At 35.0% G+C, this 19,320-nt stretch overlaps 1 protein-coding gene across 8 annotated transcripts in view; it reads left to right on the plus strand.

Annotated features, from left to right (window-relative positions):
• The window catches only part of Slit2 (slit guidance ligand 2), a 326,445-nt gene that overhangs the window by 196,437 nt on the left and 110,688 nt on the right, over nucleotides 1-19,320 (plus strand). For 4 of the 8 annotated variants that reach the window (XM_006503815.4, XM_006503814.4, NM_001291227.2 and 1 more), the window contains exons 6-10: nucleotides 4,519-4,590; nucleotides 8,769-8,840; nucleotides 11,702-11,865; nucleotides 13,276-13,287; nucleotides 14,466-14,604. In XM_006503815.4, the coding sequence (XP_006503878.1) occupies nucleotides 4,519-4,590; nucleotides 8,769-8,840; nucleotides 11,702-11,865; nucleotides 13,276-13,287; nucleotides 14,466-14,604 (459 nt within the window). The remainder of the gene's footprint in view (nucleotides 1-4,518; nucleotides 4,591-8,768; nucleotides 8,841-11,701; nucleotides 11,866-13,275; nucleotides 13,288-14,465; nucleotides 14,605-19,320) is intronic. The other 4 variants (NR_111900.2, XM_006503813.4, XM_006503816.4 and 1 more) reach the window with 1 other exon arrangement.

The following is a 19,320-nucleotide window of genomic DNA, read 5'->3' on the forward strand; positions in this document are numbered from 1 at the left end:
AGGTTCCTGATAGTGAGCTCTTGTTCTGAGAGAAGTCATTGGTTATTGAAATTGATATTTGAGATGTTTATTGAAATAGTCCAAATTGTGCTATTTTCACATTTTATATATTATTATTTAAATTATGAAATGTGGTTTAAATAATGGTTGGCATGGATTTGTATATTTAGGAACTTATATGCACTTAATTTTTAATTTACCTTTATGGAAAAATACTATACACATTTTAAGAGATGTTAATCTCTTTTCTTCCGGGATGATTCATTTTTTTAAAAAAAAATCATGTTTCTTTACATTATAAAACACCTGACCACTTTGAAGTGTTGTAAATTGTCTACAATTTTAGAGTCTTTTATGTTATGATAGCAATATAAATGACTCATAAGTATTGGCTCCTGAAATGAAGAAATACAACAAAATTTGGGCATTTTCTTATTTACTTCGTTGAGAAATTGAAGGCTCTTTCCTGGACCACACATTATTTTTATTATAATTTTTAATGCTCTGTAATATTTCATAGTTAAGCGTACTTTACATATTCTAATTCTTAGGAAAGGAAGCCAATTAGTAATTAAGCATTGTTACTTGGAGGCTACAGAAATTTACATACAGGCTATGGATAGAGATACTGTCATCTAAATTTAGCACTGTGGAGTAAGTTCTATAAATTAAACTAAAATTCAATATGGTAGCTAATTTTAAAGAAAGGAGATAGGAAATCTTTTAAGAAACCTTTGACAGTAATACAGCATCTCTAGCTGTATTGCGTTTAACTATTTTTGATTATTACATATACCTTAGACTTAATTTTCAAAGATGATGTATTACTAACATTAATTAGACTCAGCATCTATTTATTGTGAAATAAAACCAAATCAGCTTTATAAATTCTATGTGTGAGTCACAGAGTGTATTATTCAGTGCCGCGTCTACTGTCAAATGGTGTTGTCTCTCAGTACAACCTCCAAAGCTAGGAACCATCAAACCGGAAGCCTGGGGTTTCCCAGGAATCAGTGGATCTTTGTCCCCCGCTGAAAAGGGAATCATATGACTTGATGCTTAGCTAGATGAGGATGAAGAAGCTGATTCTTTGCAACCTCTCTCTTTGTCTGAAATCATGTGGGGCTTGAAAACACAAACCCGCAGACTAGGACAGTGTTGTAGGAACCGGAGAGGAGATTTCACAGTTGAACAGAAGCAAAGTGAAGGTTTTAAAATGGAAAATATAAAGAAAAGACACAAAATCCCCCATTATTCGTGTTAACCGAAAGTCTAAGAAAACTTAAATACAGTAGTGTTCATTCAAATAAATATGAAAATCTCCATATGGTGAGAAAGTAGCTCATGTACAATGAGAACATCCCACAATCTTGCCTACTATCCCTAATAGTCTTCTCATCTGAACTCTTTAAAGACTAAATGTTTTGGCTAAATAATTAATTGAAACTGGATTCCTTAACCCATGACAATTCCATGTTGCAAGACTGGACCCTTTCCTTGTTTACAGAAGGAACAAGCACCCAAGGCTTCAAGGGCACAGGAAAGTGATGTGAGCAGAGTGAGAGAATCAAGATTCAGGAAAAGAGTCCAGAAACCCCCAAAATAAATTACACTTTTACACAGTTTTGACACAGTTTATTTTGAACCATGCCGACAAATGTAGTTCTGCATAGAGGTTTCCTCATGAGCAGTCATGCAGGCCCAAGGTTTTCTGTAGCCTCTCACTTGAATATAACAAAACTCACAATCGATGAGCAAATTATGTGCCCGTTTGCTTTTGCTTATCTTCTCTTTCTCATATTTCATCCTTAGCAAATATGTGATTTGTGATTTGGCAACATTCATTTTAAAAGTTTAAGAAAAACATATCCCACGAATCTCAAACATTCCTAATATTTTTACCATAGGAGATATTTATATACTATCAAGAGCAACTTGTAACCACACATGATACAAAAAAAAAAAAAAAAAAGTTCAAAGTTTCAGCTATAGTGCAAATTCTGGCATAAGGAAAGTGATGGGTCTTTCAGTCCTTGTAGAACAAGATTCGCCTGAGTGCTTTCTGGCATGCTCCAGATTCCCCTTGGTGCATTGTATGCATGATTTAAAAGAAGCTGTGTCAGCGCTGATTTATACATTGACAGCTAAGGATAAAAAGATATGGGCAAACACACAGCTCACCCTTTTACAGATTAACCTGGAGACTGCATTAGGCAAATTTGATAGCATTAAAAGATTTTGCCAATTTGTCTGGAAACAATTTCTCTTTTGTAGCATGTCAAGGGTAACACTTCATGCCACTGTACTAATTTAAATGGCTTTGATAAATTGTTCAAGAGGTTAGAGAATAGTAGTGTAGATGTATATTTAGCACTTTGAAATAAAAAGGCTATTAACTTAATTGTTAAATGAATTTAATCTTTAAAAATCAAAAGGGCTCAAGGATCTAAGTGTTTTCTTGGAGCCACAGCAGCCATATTATATCATGAGGATTTAAATGTCTTCCTGGAAAATAAAATTACACTTTTGCATTACTTCCTAATAAGTGGGGAAAGCTTTCAACTATTACAGTAGTAAGAATCCTGGCTCATATTGAGGGAAAGCTTAGATTTATAAATTCAGTGAAACTATCATTCCTAAGATTGGCTTGCTTTTATAGTGTCCTGTATTGTATTATTTATGCAGCATCAACGTAGTAATGTCTATGTTGGTGTCCCTTGAAGACTTGTTTAAAATGAGGTGTGGGATTCAGGAAATATCTCCTACATATGTAATTTCCAAGTGATCTAAAGAGGCCTCTCTGAAGATCACCAGATGAAATCTCTGCACCCCAAATCAGTAGCCACGTGATAGAACTATCCGTTTTACAGAATGTTCAACCAGTTGTGTAAGAGCCATCCCCAAAAGTGAATTAGACCTCTTGGTGAATTCTGGACTTGAGACAAGCATAAGATACATTTATATGACAATTACAATCTCACACTTTTATGTTCACATTCCCATATTCATCATAGAGGGCTAACATGTCACTTCTACCTCAAGTGAAGCATTAAAATATGTTTTCTCCAGAACTGTGTCTCTAGCTGCATATGTAGCAGAGGATGGCCTAGTCGGCCATCAACGGGAGGAGAGACCCTTGGTCTTCTGAAGATCATATGCCCCAGTACAGGGGAACGCCAGGGCCAAGAAGCGGGAGTGGGTGGACTGGGGAGCAGGGCGGGAGGAGGGTATAGGGCCTTTCGGGATAGCATTTGAAATGTAAATGAAGAAAATATCTAATAAAAATATGTTTTCTCTACTGGAAAAATAATGTCTATAAGCCTCAAGATACCAGTGTCCAAACTGCTTATTGGAAATAGGAGTTGATTGTAGATAGTATTTATTTCAAGAGAGAATTCTTTTTTAAAATTATCCTCTCATACAATACATGACTACCAAAGTTTCTCCTCCCTCCATTCATTCTTCCCTGGATAAAAAGTAAAATTTTAACATGAACAATTAGATTTTTAATTTCAAGCACAAACATCAGGGAAAAATGACAACAGCCAACTTTGAAACATCAGTTTTATTCCTTCTTCCACTGAATTTGTGTTCAGTGTTTAAAACACTGATGAAGAAATATTTGTATGAATTTTAGATTATTTAATGTACTAAAATGACAGGTAAAAGTATATGCATATTCTATATGCTGTTGCAATGAAATACTTATAGTTGATTTTTGTTATTATTTGGTGGCTAAAATTAGCATCAAATTTTTATTTAACACTTTTAATGAATTCATTCCTAATATTGAAGAAATTATTTTTCTCGAGAATCACATTCTGAAAGTTATTTAACTCAAAAACTTACAGGCTAACACTGCAAGGAATTTGTATGTAATAATAAATGTAACTTTAGAAAGTAGTGATGACCCGCACATAAAGAAAGACTTCAAGCTTGTAATGTGTGGTCTTGGTTGGACATAGTGGGAAGATGTGTACCACTGTTTCTTGCTTTCCGTTTGGAGTGCTTTAAGAAGACTGCCTTTAAAAGATGAAAACCTGAAAGTAGGCGTACTCCTTCTTGCCAAGGATAGTGAAATTAACATGCAGCTGGGCTTCTCTGATAAATGGATTCAGTTAGGTCACTGAGGGGGTGCATGTGACATTAAGTGATTTACAGCCCTTTACCTTAATGAAATTGTTTCAGCAAGATGACGCTGAAAGCTCTTAATGGATAGCTTTTCTTGATGTAATGAAATTGCATTCCTATGGCATTTAATATAAGGTGCAGTTATTATTTACTGGAGCTTTCCAAGAGCTGCTATTTGCCCAGACAGTTCGGGAACAAAAAGAGATCTCAGTAGCTGCACAGAGAGGGCGGGATAGCTTGTGACAGCCTTTAGCAGATGAGTGTATGTGAGGGAGCATTTCAGGAAGTGTGCTCAGAGCTTCCGTGCCCCTTCAGAAGTCTTCAGGTCTCCTGCACCCTGCTTCTGCTCCTTCCTGTTCCATGGCGTCTGCTTAATCTGTTTAACAGGCAACTGGATTACAACCAGATCAGCTGCATTGAAGATGGGGCGTTCAGAGCTCTACGAGATCTGGAAGTGCTGTGAGTACTGCTGATTTCTTCCTGGGAGCATCCTCTCTAGAAAGTGACAGTGTGATGTCTTAGTACCACCTCATAGTCTATTGTCAAACTCTTCTCCTACCACGAAACTACTTATTAAAAAACTTGTGAATACACAGGAGAGTGAAGATGTGTGTGGGCAAAACCATGCATATAATTCTATGTAGACGTTTTGTATTTAAGAACACTCGAAAGATCTGGGTTTTTTTTTTTGGTTTGGTTTGGTTTGGTTTTAGAATATCTTCATAATTGGTAGTTCTTTTATAAGTTACCAAATTTCTAAATAGTAAGATATATACTAATATAGTTTGTGGTTAGTATTAAAATGTGTTCTTATTTAATCATGCAGTCTCATTTTTGTTTGTTTATTTTGAAATTGAGTTTTTAATTTGAATGAGCCACAGATGAGATCCATTTCCAAGCCTTCACTTCTATTCTCCTTGAGTAAAAAAGATTTCTCTGTGCTTTATTCTCATCTATAACATAGTTAGAAACCTGGCATTGCGCTGAGTGTAAAGTGGTTTTGATTTTCTCATCAATTTGTTAAAAGTTGTACAGAAATTATCAAATTCCCACCACTATAAAAAATTGGGTAGTGTGGTTATTTAGAGATTTTGAGCCATTGAAAAATATTATGAAGATGAACAATTTTTCAATAAAGGTATCTTATTTTAATAATATTTTACGTGATCAGTATTTGTATTACAAATTAAAGTACAGTTTCTACCTGCCTCCTGACCTGGGTTATATTAAAGAGTTGATAAAAATTAATCGCCAGTGTTTCTCATGTTCCATACATGGAAGTCATCTTTATTGCTATTGACAAAAAAAAAAAAAAACTTTTTTCTTTTGGAAAGACAGAGTGCTTACATACACTTTAGTTTAAAGCCACTTTTTAACCTGTGTGAAAGCAACTGTGCTGTCTATGTAAAGGGGTGGGGTCAGAGGAGATGAGAGAGTGCAGGAGAGGAAGAGCAAGTGTCAGCACTACCCGTAGAAACATTTTACATATATAGAAAACTACTATATTATTTTAGAAAGACAATCACTTTGCATATTGTTATTTTCATCTCAGTAGAATTCCCAAATATTGATATTTGCAGAAAAACATTACTGTGCAACATGTTAAATAAAAATCTACAATATTAGGAGACTCCTAATTTCATCTTAAAGAGATACCTAATGATTAGAGCCTACTTGCAGATAAAAATAAAATTTTGAGTACAAGAAAATGTGGGTGTCTTTTAAAAATATTTAAATTTTTACTGTAAAGTGATGTCATGAACGTAATCTTGTTATGCATGCTTTGAAGAGAATATATTTAATCCATTTAAGCAGTTTTTCCGTAATATGGTTGGTAAAGGAAAATCAAACTTTGAGAAGATGGAGCTATCTCGTAGACTCATCCTAAGCGGCCTTCCTGCAGGAGAGTGGCAGAATTCTGACCCTGTGGTATCTTAACTTCTGACCTTGTGTGAAAAAAATGGAACAATGGCAACTTAACCTTCATGTGGGAGTCCAGATTCCCAGGATTTTTTTATTTGCATTTTAATTTTATTCCATGAGCATATTTGACTGTCTGATAACGTTGAGGCTAAAATAGAGATTATGCTGGAATCATTCTGATCACTGGCAAAACATCTTCATGAGGATTTTTAGATAGTTAGTAATGTCTGCAATGCCAAGAGAAAAGTCATGGCAGATGAGAGCGAAGTCCGTTTAGCGCTCATAGTAAGCTCTGTCCTTGCGGAATTCTGGCAGTAGAATATAAGAGAAAATCTCAAAACCATTGAAAACTAAATGTATCCATAGGAACTTTTTTTTTCCTTATTTGGACATTAGACACAGAAATGAAATGAAAATGCTAGTCTTACGGATTTTTCTTGCCTACAATATAGGCATAACTCAATTAAATGGAAGCACAGTGAGTCATGTCCATTAGGTACCAGACTTTCTGCCAAGTCCTGCTCTAGCTTGGCACTAAGAAACAAGAGTGGCAAAATCATCCTCAAAGCCCTACCGTACACTTCATCATTTTAAGGGGAACCTTTCATATTTTTGCATCAAGACATCTTTTTCTAGTAAATATATTCCTGTAACAAAAAGCAACTTTGAATTTTAAAAAAAATAAATTGGCGTAGACAAAGAAGAACGTATTCATTAAGCGTCTTCCGAAATCAAATTCCATCACACCTTGTACCCTCAAGGAGTTTAGTTATGCTGAGTAAGCATAAATTTCGAGAGTGGAAAGACATGTCAGTTGAAATCAAGACGCTTTTGAAACCGACACAACTACAGAGGTGAATCAGACAAACAAAAGGTACTTAGTGTTCGTAAGGGTAAAAGATTTTTTTTTCCTTGAAATAGTCTGGGGTCATGTGAAAGTGATGCTAGTCCAATTTAGCTGGGGAGGGCAGGAGAGAGATGTGAAAGCAGAGAGTTATTTGAGTGGATTGTCAGAATACTCAGGTTTCTGCCCATGCAAACGAGGTACAGAGAAAGTCCAGGTGGATGACATTTGATCCTCGGGAAGTGTTTGCACAGAGATCTGAGCAGTCTGTGGAGATCAGACAAGTACCATAAATGAAATGAGTAGACAAAATGGAATGGGCAAGAAAAAGAGACAAAACGAGAGCAGACATTCCCTTTTGCGGTCTCCCAGCACACTTGAGTATATCTTTCTTTTTCTCCTGAACACTCAATATTTCTTCTAATCCCCGTAGTGAAGCCTATATTATAATACATTTAATAAAACCTCTATCTTTTGGAAAAAAAAGGAGACTGACCATGGAGGACAGTGAACTCTTTAGTAAACTAGAAATGATATCCTCTGTTGACATAACTAATGTTCAGTTGTCTGTTGCCCTGGTACTATGGAAAATGGCCAAACAATCTGACACTCTCAGGAACCTTGAAATGAAAATTTTTATATTAATCTTCTTCCTATATATTAAAAAATACTACTAGTTAATTGTACTGTTTTATTTTGTGATTCAAATGTATTTGAAGTAGTTGGCATACATTTGCAAACCATCTCTATGCAAACCATCAATGACACTGATTGATGGTTAGACAGGGCATTTTCTGGAGATCAGGAATTGACTTCTTGGTTGAGTTGATCATATCATCCAAGGATCTAAAACACTGACTGACTCTCTTTGCTACCCGATTTTGAAATGTATTTGCAAATAGAATAACTATTCTATTCATGAAATAAAGTCAGACAGAAAGAATACAAAATGTATGGGTATCTATAAAGCATTGGATCCCTTGCCGTGTGTTGTCTAAAATCTATTATTTTCTCATGTTCAAGCAAGATGAACTACTCGTGAAATGCCACAATGTATCCTGAGGTTTGAAGTAAAAAAAAAAATTACTTCTCAAAGTGGTTCACATTCAGTTAACTCTCTTCTCCATCTCCAAAATAATAACAAATTATTAAATTGACATTACTTATATTAAGGGAAAGTAGGAGCAATCTGGAACAAGCCAGAATTGTACCTTTTAAACAAAACTCTTTTGACTATCCATTTTTCTGACTCTTCTTCAAGACATGATAACTAAGATTGTAGCCCAAAAGAATTACATGAAGTACAGCCTACCATGCTGCAACTAAAAAGATAACATCAAAGCCTTTCTATGATGCCAGAGCAAGTCACTTCATCCTCAAATAATGAAAAAGCCAAATATAGATGCATGGTATTACAGCCAAACTTTGCAGTAGCCATTGTTCACAGTAACATGTAATTAAATTGTCCTCTTTAATAATGACTGTATGTTGCCAGTATGAAATTTCACCTGGAGGGTCTATCAGTATAAAATTCCATCGACACAAATTAAACAAAGATGTGTAAACTGCGGTTTTCTAACTGACTCTCTACTGGTAAGCAGGCTTGCATGCAATAGTATCATATAGTAAAAATGTTCTAACCTAAGTTGTGCATGTGTGACAAGTGTTAAATAAAATCAAATGCATAGTAATGTGCTGAACTATGGAGGTTAGTCAATATCTTTTCTCTAAAATAGTGAATTCTCTATATCGTCTCTACCATTAAATTAGTTGTTTGCTTAAGTGCAGTCATGAGTTTTTGATGCTAATATAAAATGATCATTTTCTTCCCATATCTAACTAAAATTTTTAACTTTTTTCTATTCTACAGCACTCTGAACAATAACAATATTACTAGACTTTCAGTGGCAAGTTTCAACCATATGCCTAAACTTAGGACATTGTAAGTAGTCAACATGTACAGAAAGATGGTTTAATTAATTATGGCTGTTTCTTCAGTACAACTTTTATTGAGTAGACCTTAGGACCACTAGTTCATTATTGCACAGGCAAGGAAAGTGCAACTTGAGAAGTCAAAAAATGCTATTTTAGCAAATGCACTGTTACTCTGAAAACTTGAAGACTTCCTCATAAATAATATGCATTGCATAAAGTTTGGAGGAAAATAAAACATTTACTTTGAGCTATTGTAGAGGTCACATTTCATTAAGAAGTGGAAGACTCCCTGATTGGCTGTCAGAAATGATAAATGGGAAATCTTTATGATTTTATTACTGTATTAGAAGCAGACCTAATACAGCTAAAATGTGCTCCAGTGTTCTCTGTAATGTAAAGTCGGGGCATCACCCACTGCTGCTTGCATAATTAAAGCTGCATCAGCATTTATATTTAAAAATATCTTCCCAGGGTTACACACAGTCGTTAAGACATTTTGGTGAAATAATGTGTGAGCTACAGCTATTTTTCTCTCTCTCTGGAGAAAATTAATCATAAAAATCCCAATGTGTAGATATCAAATTTTTGTATTTTAAGACATGGATCTCTGATGAACTGGGTCTCAAAGTCACTGAACCTAAGAAGTGATTACTCGAAACTCAGGAATAAAATCTAAGACCTGGGCTTTGGGTGGGGAAATGTAATTTTTTAATCAGTTAAGTCTATCTTGATTACATTTTCAAAATACTTCTCATTTTAAATAGTACATAACCAAGGCTGGCATGGGAGTGCTCAGATGTCATCCCATCATTTGAGTGCTGGAAGTTTGGGTATTCAGGGCTGAACTCTGCTACCTAGTGAGGTCAAAGCACAGTGGATTGCAGGAGATTTTCTCATACAAATAAATAGAATACATGAATAAATAAGCATTCAAGCAGCTTTTTAATTGAAAACAGTCATTTTATTTTTTTTAAATAAATACACATTGAGCTGTGTGTGATAGCACCGCCCTTCAATCCAACGCTGAGGGAGCAGCGGCAGGGATAGTAAGAGGTGAAAGCCAGTCTCTCATCTCCATAGTAAATTCAAAGCTAAACAGGGACGCACAGGGAGACCTTACCTTAAGAAAAACAAAAATAGGACATTGAATTATAAACATTTTAGCACCTTGACAATACTAATTTAATAACCATATTCTATATCCCTATGAGAATGAGAATAATTAATAGCCTTATTTATTTCAACCATATTTGACACAATCAGTTTTTCTATTAACTTGATATAACACATGTGAAAAAAATCATGCTTTTAATCCCCGAAAACAATAAATCTACTGAAAGTCTAAAGCAATCTATTACTGCATTGTAGGGTCCTTACCAGCGGGTAGCCATATGCTAGCTTGTCTTCCAAGTAAACTTTAACATGTTTATGTTAAAGTGTTCCAATGAGTCTGTTCCTCCCTCCGCATTTGGTGTGGATGTGGTAACAGACTGTGCTTAGATGCATATATCTGGGAAAGGGTTTTGGAGGAGAGCCCAGAGGTTACAGTGTCAGTGTTTCAGATTCTCAGTAAGCTGAGGAGCTGCTCACGCACCTTTCCCAAGAGCTAGTGTATGACCTTAGTGTACCCCTTAGAGTTTTGCTGCAAAGCAGCTTGGTTCTTATTTACAGACTCAAGGAGAATAAAGCCATCAGGTTCCCTTTTGGTTAACTCATTTTTATCTATGGCTTTATTGGTACTTAAAAATTCCATTTTTTTATGCTCTGATTGTCTTTCTAGTCTGAGTTCTATATTTTACGATCCATTATCATTATTGGGTTAGAATTGAACACATCAGCTAAAAGGGGCTAAAATGGTTTCACTGTGTCATAGACAATTCTAGAAATGATGCTTTGATTTATAGCATTAGATGCCCCGTTCTTTAGTATAAGCAAACATAAAAGCCAGTTTAAAGTCATTTACCTAATTTAGTGGATACATTTGCATGATATTTTATTAATGGAGACATACTATTGGCAATTTGGAAAAAAAAATCCATGATCTCGAACAGACCCTTGCAATATAAAGGAGACCTATTTAACCCCTTCCCTCCCAACACTGATGCCTTTGAATTTTACTCTTTGCTCTTGGGAGCCAGATCCTAAGAGACAAATACAGCTTATTTTTTCCCTAAGAGAGTGAAAGAGAGAAAAATACAGAAACAGGAAGGAGGAAGTCAGAGAGAGGGAGTTGGAGAGACAGAGTCAGAGACATAGGGAAGAAAGGAAGGAGGCGGGGGTGGGGCAGCGTAAAAGGAAGGGAGGAAGGGAGGGAAGAAATTAGAAGAGGTATGTTTAAGATGCTGTCTTATATGGAATTATTTTATCTTATTTAACAAAATAGTGCTATGATAAAAAGACTTTGTAAGCCATTGCTATAGAAACTAATAATAGTAGGACTTTGCTAATAGTTGGCATGTAAGTCTCCATGCCTCTTTATGTCCACAGCTCTGAACATTTTGTTGAGACTACAGAATAATTTGCTTTGTGCTGTTTGGTTGGTTGGTTGGTTGGTTGGTTGGTTTGGTTTGGTTTGGTTTGGTTGTTGTTTTGTTGTTTATATGTTTTGGTTTTAGGAGTGTTGTTGTTGTTGCCTGTTTGAATTAATATAGACAAAATAAAATTACATGGTCCCAGTACTGATGTTTGCTTATCTCAATAAAGGAATTGACTCGTGTTTGTGAACCAATTTAATTATCTGAAAAATAACTTCATAGACATTCCCTAAGATGTGTCTGTATTGTGTTGATTAAAAAGAAAAATGATATTTTAATGACAAAATTTGAATTAACTGTCTCCTATTTTCTTGCTTTGAACTTCTTCCTTTAGTCGACTCCACTCGAACAACTTGTACTGCGACTGCCACCTAGCCTGGCTCTCAGACTGGCTTCGCCAAAGGCCACGGGTGGGCTTGTACACTCAGTGTATGGGCCCATCCCACCTGAGGGGCCACAATGTAGCAGAGGTTCAAAAACGAGAGTTTGTCTGCAGTGGTAAGATCAGTGAGGTTACAGTATTGTTTTTACACTATTGTGTGAGGTGCAAGAAATTCAAACATTCACGATACAGATGTGCTTTCCAGTGAGTCATCCTCACTCATTGCCATGGAGACCCTCTTTCTCACTGAGAATAGTAGATTTTAGGGTATATGTACCTTGGGCAATTATCTGATCACTTGGATGTAAAACATGCCCATTTTCATCCCATGGGAATATAAGAAATTCCTAGATTATAGCAATGCTTGTGAATTACTATTTTCACTTTTATTAATGACTATTACCTACTTTTAGACTAACTAATGAAAATGAATAGAAAATCCCCAAATACTTACTTGAAAATTCAGTATAACTCAATTCTAATTATAAAATGTTAAACACTTTAGAGATGTATGCTTCTAATGACTGAATTAAATATATATATACCAAAATGTATCCAAGTACCAAATGTCTCCAAGCCAAATTTATCAGTAGCTAACATTTGCTCTTTTCTGTTTGTCTAAATAGTATTAATCTAAATATTTCACATATAGCCGCCTTATTGCAAGACTTCTGAAACAACTACATGAACAATATCAATTAATCTCTATATTGGAGATTGAAATATGGCAAAATTAGGACGGTTTTTGAATTTCATATGATCAAGTTAAAGGATCTCAACACATATAGTCTGGATATGCATACATATGTATATACATATATACACAAATATATTATATAAATATATTATTATATACTTATGACTATATGGCTAGAAACATAAATTTTTTATGGTGTTGGGGATCAAACCCAGGTCCTCATTTGTCTTGGCAAGAGTTTGTCCATTGTATTGCATACCAGGTCTTACACAAAGTTTGAAATAACTGTATAATTGGCTTTTCATATTTATGGATTACACAGATATACTTCAACCAACAAAACATTTATAGAATTAAGGTTCAGCACTAAAACTTCACCATCATCTTCTTGTCTTTTATCTGTAAGGAGCTCAATAATATATAAATATTTGTTCATTTAAATTCTCTGTTATAAGTAATCAAAAACTTGGCATCATAGGGTTGACTTGCTTATGCTATATCCAAATGAAATCCCCTTTTATCTAAGATGCTTGTAAGCCCTGACTCTGGTGTCTAATGAAGTCTTATTCTCCTTACTCTTGTTTACCAAGGAAGGAGAATCCCAGGCATCAAAAAACAATTAACAAGATTAAATGACTGAGGAAAATTTCGAGCTCAGCCTTGAACTTTTAAAGCTGTCTTCCAGTGTTTATCTGCATCTGCCACATACTTTTTAATCTAGCTCAGATTTTCCTATAATGCTATCAAATGTTCTCAGTATGTCTGATTGCTAACAGTTCTCTACTAACCTCTGTCTTTCTCTCTTTGCTCTTTCCTTGCTGCCTTCCAGATGAGGAAGAAGGCAAGTTAAATGTGTGTGTGTGTTATGCCCCTCCCCATATTTTTTAGACTTAGAATACTGTTGTAGTTTGAGAACTTGTATGAAGGGATGGGTTTAGCAGCTAGCTCATTGTCTCTTCCTGGCACTTTTTTTCCACTGTGGTGAACCCTTTCCAAAAGATCCCAGAGGGTTTTCATGATTTTCTCCAGAAACCATGGATAAGCAGGTGCCTGTTTGATGCAGCCTGGCTGATGATGTTCTGGTTTTCATTAGTCAGGTCATGAAATCTGATTTCAGAATACTTGTTTTTTTTTTTTCAAATACTGAATAGAGAAATTACACAACTGCAGGTGACTGATTATAGCAAAAGGATCTACCAGAGGAAATCCTGAAAAGAATCATTTCGATGAACAATTACAGAATGATATCTCAAAAATTACTATAATAACTTCAAAGAAAACAGCAATTTTGAGTCTATACAGACACCAAAGTTTTATTATGTAGTTTTCTCCTGCATTTGTTGGCATGGGATAACTTAATTCGGTCAACGGTTATGTCAACCAAGATGGAAGTTTTCTGATTTTTTTTTTTTTAGAGACAAGTAAATTATACTGCAAGCTCCATTAATCTTATCAGAAATAATTTAAATTATTTTGAAGTAGCTACTTATTTTGAAACTAGAATTCAGGTCTTGGATCTAAGTTCAGTTTTACTAATATTTTTCAAGTTCTAGAAGTCTTACAATTTGGGGCTGGAGAGATGCCTCATGTTTAAGAGAACTGACTGCTCTTCCAGAGGTCCTGAGTTCAATTCTCAGCAACCACACAGTGGCTCACAATCATCTGTAATGGGATCTGATTCACGCTTGTTTGTCTGAAGACAGTTGCAGTGTATGCCTTGTATAAAATAAATAATTCATTTTTAAAAAGAAAGAAAAATCTTACAATTTTATGGCAATTTATTAAACCTCAAGAGACAAATGCACTACATCTCAAGATATTGATGCATATATTCCACAAATATTATGGACGCTTATTTAATGAAGAAGTGAGATAGAATTTGAACTGTGTCTCCTGCTTTCTTAGCTGAGTAGAGTCTGCATGTTTCTCATGTCTATTGTGAACTTCAAGAGAAAAATCTAACTGCCATTGATTTCTTTTCTCTCTCTCTCTACCTTTCTCTCTCTTTTTATCCTTTAGGTCACCAGTCATTCATGGCTCCCTCCTGCAGTGTGCTGCACTGCCCCGCTGCTTGTACCTGTAGCAACAACATTGTAGACTGCCGAGGGAAAGGTCTCACTGAGATCCCCACAAATCTGCCTGAGACCATCACAGAAATGTATGTGCCCTGGATTTTCTAATTCTCCTTCCACCTCCTTACTAATCCAACCCATGACATTCTCTCAGGAAATGTGAGTTGATAAAAAGGCAACTCTGCTTAGTGGCCTTAGGCAAATGAGTTTTCTGAAGAGTATGGATGTGGGCCTTTCTCTGTTCTGCTAAGTAATTAGTAGAAAGTGTTATGAGTTATCACAAGTAGAATGAAAAGGAATACAGGACACAGTGTGTGTATGTTTTGTCCTGATTTTAGGTTCTATGGGTTTTCTGATATTAGTGTTCTTCTACAGCAGTGGAATACAGAGGAATAGTAGTAAATAAGGCACTGCTAGCAGATGCACTACCTTCTCAAAACTCAAGGTTTAAATTGAAGTGTCATGATCTTGCTTTAATCGGTAGAACACGTGATGTCTATAGTGTGCTAGACTGTAGTAAGTGTCAAGTCTATTATTTAGCTAGAAAACATTTTAAGATATGTGACACAGTTACTACGTCTATCAAAAGCCAAATTCTCTAGACTGTTGTATACTTTCATTTCATTGGAGTGAATGTTAATGTCCTTGTGAAATCTAAGTCATGGGGATAAAAGAAACACATATGAGATGCAATTAATAATGTCAGCATCATAGGAAGCCTTAAGGAAGCATTAATGAAGAAGGTTTCTCTAAGTATCTAGACCAAAATGTTACTGTTTTACAAGCCAATGCCAAATAGTAACACCATTATCAGCTTTAGATTTTTTTACCTAAGTAGGAACAATTTTCCATAAAAGCAAAAAATAAAGCTATTATTTTTTAAAAACTGCCTTTATCCAACACATTTGTGTAATTGTTGTAATAAATTAATTACTTCAATTTCCTTTACATGAGAACAATCTCAGTTCACAAAGTCTGCCTTCACTACTGTCGGGTATAGTAGGCGTTCATAGTGACTTTGGAATATTGGGCTAAGAGACAGGATCTTCTTCAGAGCCTCTGGAAGCCATTGAGATTTCACACAAGCACAAAACAATGCATGCACATACTACTAGTATCTTATTCAGGTTTAGTTGGTGGAATATTATCTTACCCATTTCCAAGTATTTTGGTTTTTCCTCTAAGATGATTCTTACAAGAATAATAAGATGTGATTTTGAAAGTGTCAGGTCAGATTTTGTAAGAAAGAAACATCAAGAGCAAATGACAGAGATGATAGTGAGTGTGAAGCTTTAGAGATTGTAGAGATAAGAGTTCAGGGTAATAGTTTCATTTTGAGGCATTGAAAAAATAGTGGTCTAAGAAATCTCCATCTGTCAGTGAAGCTAGGTATTGTAAGTCCTTGACCTTAATTAGGACATAGTTGATACTCTAAAGTAGATGATGAAAAGAAAGCAACAATAATAATTTAATCTCTTCTAGAGTTTGTTATTGCAAAAATAGGAGGAGAAACTTAATGCAGAGACAATGACATGAAGTCAGTAATCCTTACTCTTTTAAAGATTGTATCAGTGTAACATAATTTTACCGACATATATTCATATATAGCTTTGGCTTTCATAGAGACAATTTCTTTCAAATATATCATGTTATCATATACTGTGTACATATTCACCCTAGTTGAGTTTTCGTGTGTGTGTGTGTGTGTGTGTGTGTGTGTGTGTGTGTGGTGTATGTATATGTGTTTTTACATTTCCATAAGGAATTTTAAGACCCACAAATGGAAAAAAACATGAAACTGGTAATATTTGTTTGTCTATTTCTGGCTTATTGATTTTATGTGTTATTTCCAGTTACATTCATTTTCCAGAAAATGACATTATGTCTCTCTCATTTAGAGATGAATAAAATTCCATTGTGTTTACATGCAGACCACATTTTCTTTATTCATTCATTTGCTGACAGACACCTTAGCTGATTGCATAATGTAGCTACTAATCCTCGTGCTGCAATAAATAGATATTTTTTTTTACTGACGTCAGCTCATGGTTTTTTTAAACCAAAAACAGTATATTGACCTATCCAGACACAAACTTACGTTAAGTATATGAAAACACCATATATTTTCCAGAGATTTGTTTTCACTTTCATTAAAGACTAGTGACTTGATATAGTGTTGATACCTATGAAATGAGGAATCAAATGTCCACTGTTACGAGCTGAACATATACAGCTGAGGCACTGCCGAGGGCAGGTGGGGGAGGCCAAGATAAGTGAATGTGTAGGTAGAGTTGGTGTAATTTGATTGGCATCTCAGGTTTTCCTGGTCATTTACAGACTCTGACTTCCTGACCAAATTCCTTCCCTCCTATGGTGTCATCCTTTTGAGAATTGAGGAGGGCTGTCAGTTTTAAAATGAGGTCTATAGAGCTATATACACTAAGAATAATGCAGTCATTTCATAAATGATAGCTCTATCATTGAAGTACAAAGTACGAACATAGCCCCTGAGCTAGAACTGGTAAGGAGGTGGTAAATGGAAAGGGGAAATCTCGGTTAATAAAACATTGTGAACATTGACAACAAAGATGTGCAGATTATGCAGGCATGGTGGTTGGATGACATATCATAGCATAGAGAGTGAAAGAAGAGATTATTGAAATATGGGTCAACAAAACTTCATAGAGTGTCTCAATACTATAAAAATCTTGGGCTTTATTGGAATGCATACCAGACACAGGTGTTTTTAATTGAATCTTCCAAAATCTTACAGTCTTGGGTCTGTATTCCAATGGCTTTTCAAAGGCAGAAGATTCCCCAAGAATCTGTTACATTTGCCTTTGGGGATGTTAGAAGAACAGAAAATATTGCCTAATAATGAGAAGGGGTCATGGAAACAGACAATAGGCTGTAGAGATTCTTTATTAATAAGGATTTGTATTGGCAAGGAGCAGAAATTATGCCACTTTCCTGAATAGGCTATGCAGGAACTTTTATTCTATCACTGCAAATAAGAAGTGACAATAGCAAAATAATTTCGACAACAACATGATGCAGATTATATCAACATTTCAGCAGTAAAATAATTTACTTGAGTCAAAGATTTTGAAGTACCTGACTCAACAAGATCTATATTGAGGGTAAATTCATCAAGTAACCAATGAGAAGAAGGGAAGAGAGGAGAGAACCTGAGCAGAAGGCTATGAGAGTGAAAACAAGAAGGAGTTGGCAGGCAAAACCATTTGCTCAGGCAGGTGTAGCTGCCTGGGAGATAGGTGATGGCTAGACACAGTCCAGAATTTCAACCATTCCTATGAAAGGATGCGATTTTGTCAGTCATGTTTACAAAAGACAATTGTCAGTGTTACAAATGGGAATACTCAGACTTAGAAAGGAACAGCAAAATGAGTTTGTCTGAGGAGGAACACGTGTGTGTGTGTGTGTGTGTGTGTGTGTGTGTGTGTGTGTGTGTGTGTTTAAAAATTATTTTAAAAACCAAAAATCTGCAATAATTATTAAATTAGAAGGAAACAATATTCTTGAGAAAAAATAAAGTTGGATAAAACATGTGTAAAAAACAAGAATTAAAGAAGGAATATTTCACACAGGAAGAATGCAGTCATATCTGCTCATAGCATAGAAGGACAGACAGCTGCCGTAGAGTAGAAAGCTAGAGGCAAAATATATCAAAAGTAATACAGCTGTGTGAGGCACTTTAAATGGTTTATTCTATGTAATCCTTTTTATTTTTCATTTTAGCACTGTGTCGCTCCCTTGCCTGCTCTATAGACTTCACATAATGGTGGAGTTTAGTAGCATGGAAGTTATACTAAATAACACATCCCATTGGGTTTGGCTATATTGAAGACATAGTTTGTCATACCATGGTACAATAAGTTAAATTTATAAGTAGGAATAAAGGCATTTGTCAGGGTCTAGGTGAATTTTATTTCTCTGATTATTCCATTGTTATTCAGTGGGAACAGAACACTTTCAGGGGTACAATGTAGTAGCTTAGTGACACATTTTTAATCTTTCAAAAATAAAAAAAATCATTAAGTGATAAAATGTAGACATAGTGCCAAATAAAACACTGTTTTTAACTTTTAGAGATTACTGAAAATAAAAGAAACCTCTCATCAGTCAAATATTTGAAATTCAGGTTTATTATGAGTCATCTGTGCAATACCTTTATTTCAGATTGACATATTTCAATAATGTAATTCATGTTTATTATAATAAACATAATTCATAATTGTAATAAACAGAGAGTATCTATGCTCTCTGAAAAAGTGACAAACCTCCCTGTAATCTAGGTTACTAAGTATTCTCTTTGTTCTGCCTTTTTTTGTGTGTGCAAATACAAATTCATGCTTTGAACATTTATTTGTGAGGATATAAAAGAAGATACTCTTATTAAGTCAAAGTAACAAATCATTTAGAGAAGAAAAAAATATTAATAGATTAACATCTATTTAAACTCTTCTGTGCAGAATGCTTGTAAACATAACATATAATTTGATTTTTTCATTGACTCATGATAATTTTTATTAAATTAAATAAAAGAGGAATAATACTTTAGGGACATGTACAGATAAACCTCCGGGTCTATGGCGGGGAGGACTCTTCTCAGGAAACCTGATCACACAATGATTTAACATGGCAAATGATCTCTGCTTCCATTTATGGGCCGGGTTTTGACTCTACCTACTGATCAAATTTTAATTCATGAGTTTTTTTGTTTTTGTTTTTTCTTTATTGACATTAGATCGTTGGGACTTTTGAGTTTCAAATGATATGTT

Source organism: Mus musculus, chromosome 5 (assembly GCF_000001635.26).
Source record: "Mus musculus strain C57BL/6J chromosome 5, GRCm38.p6 C57BL/6J".
Lineage (NCBI taxonomy): Eukaryota > Metazoa > Chordata > Mammalia > Rodentia > Muridae > Mus > Mus musculus.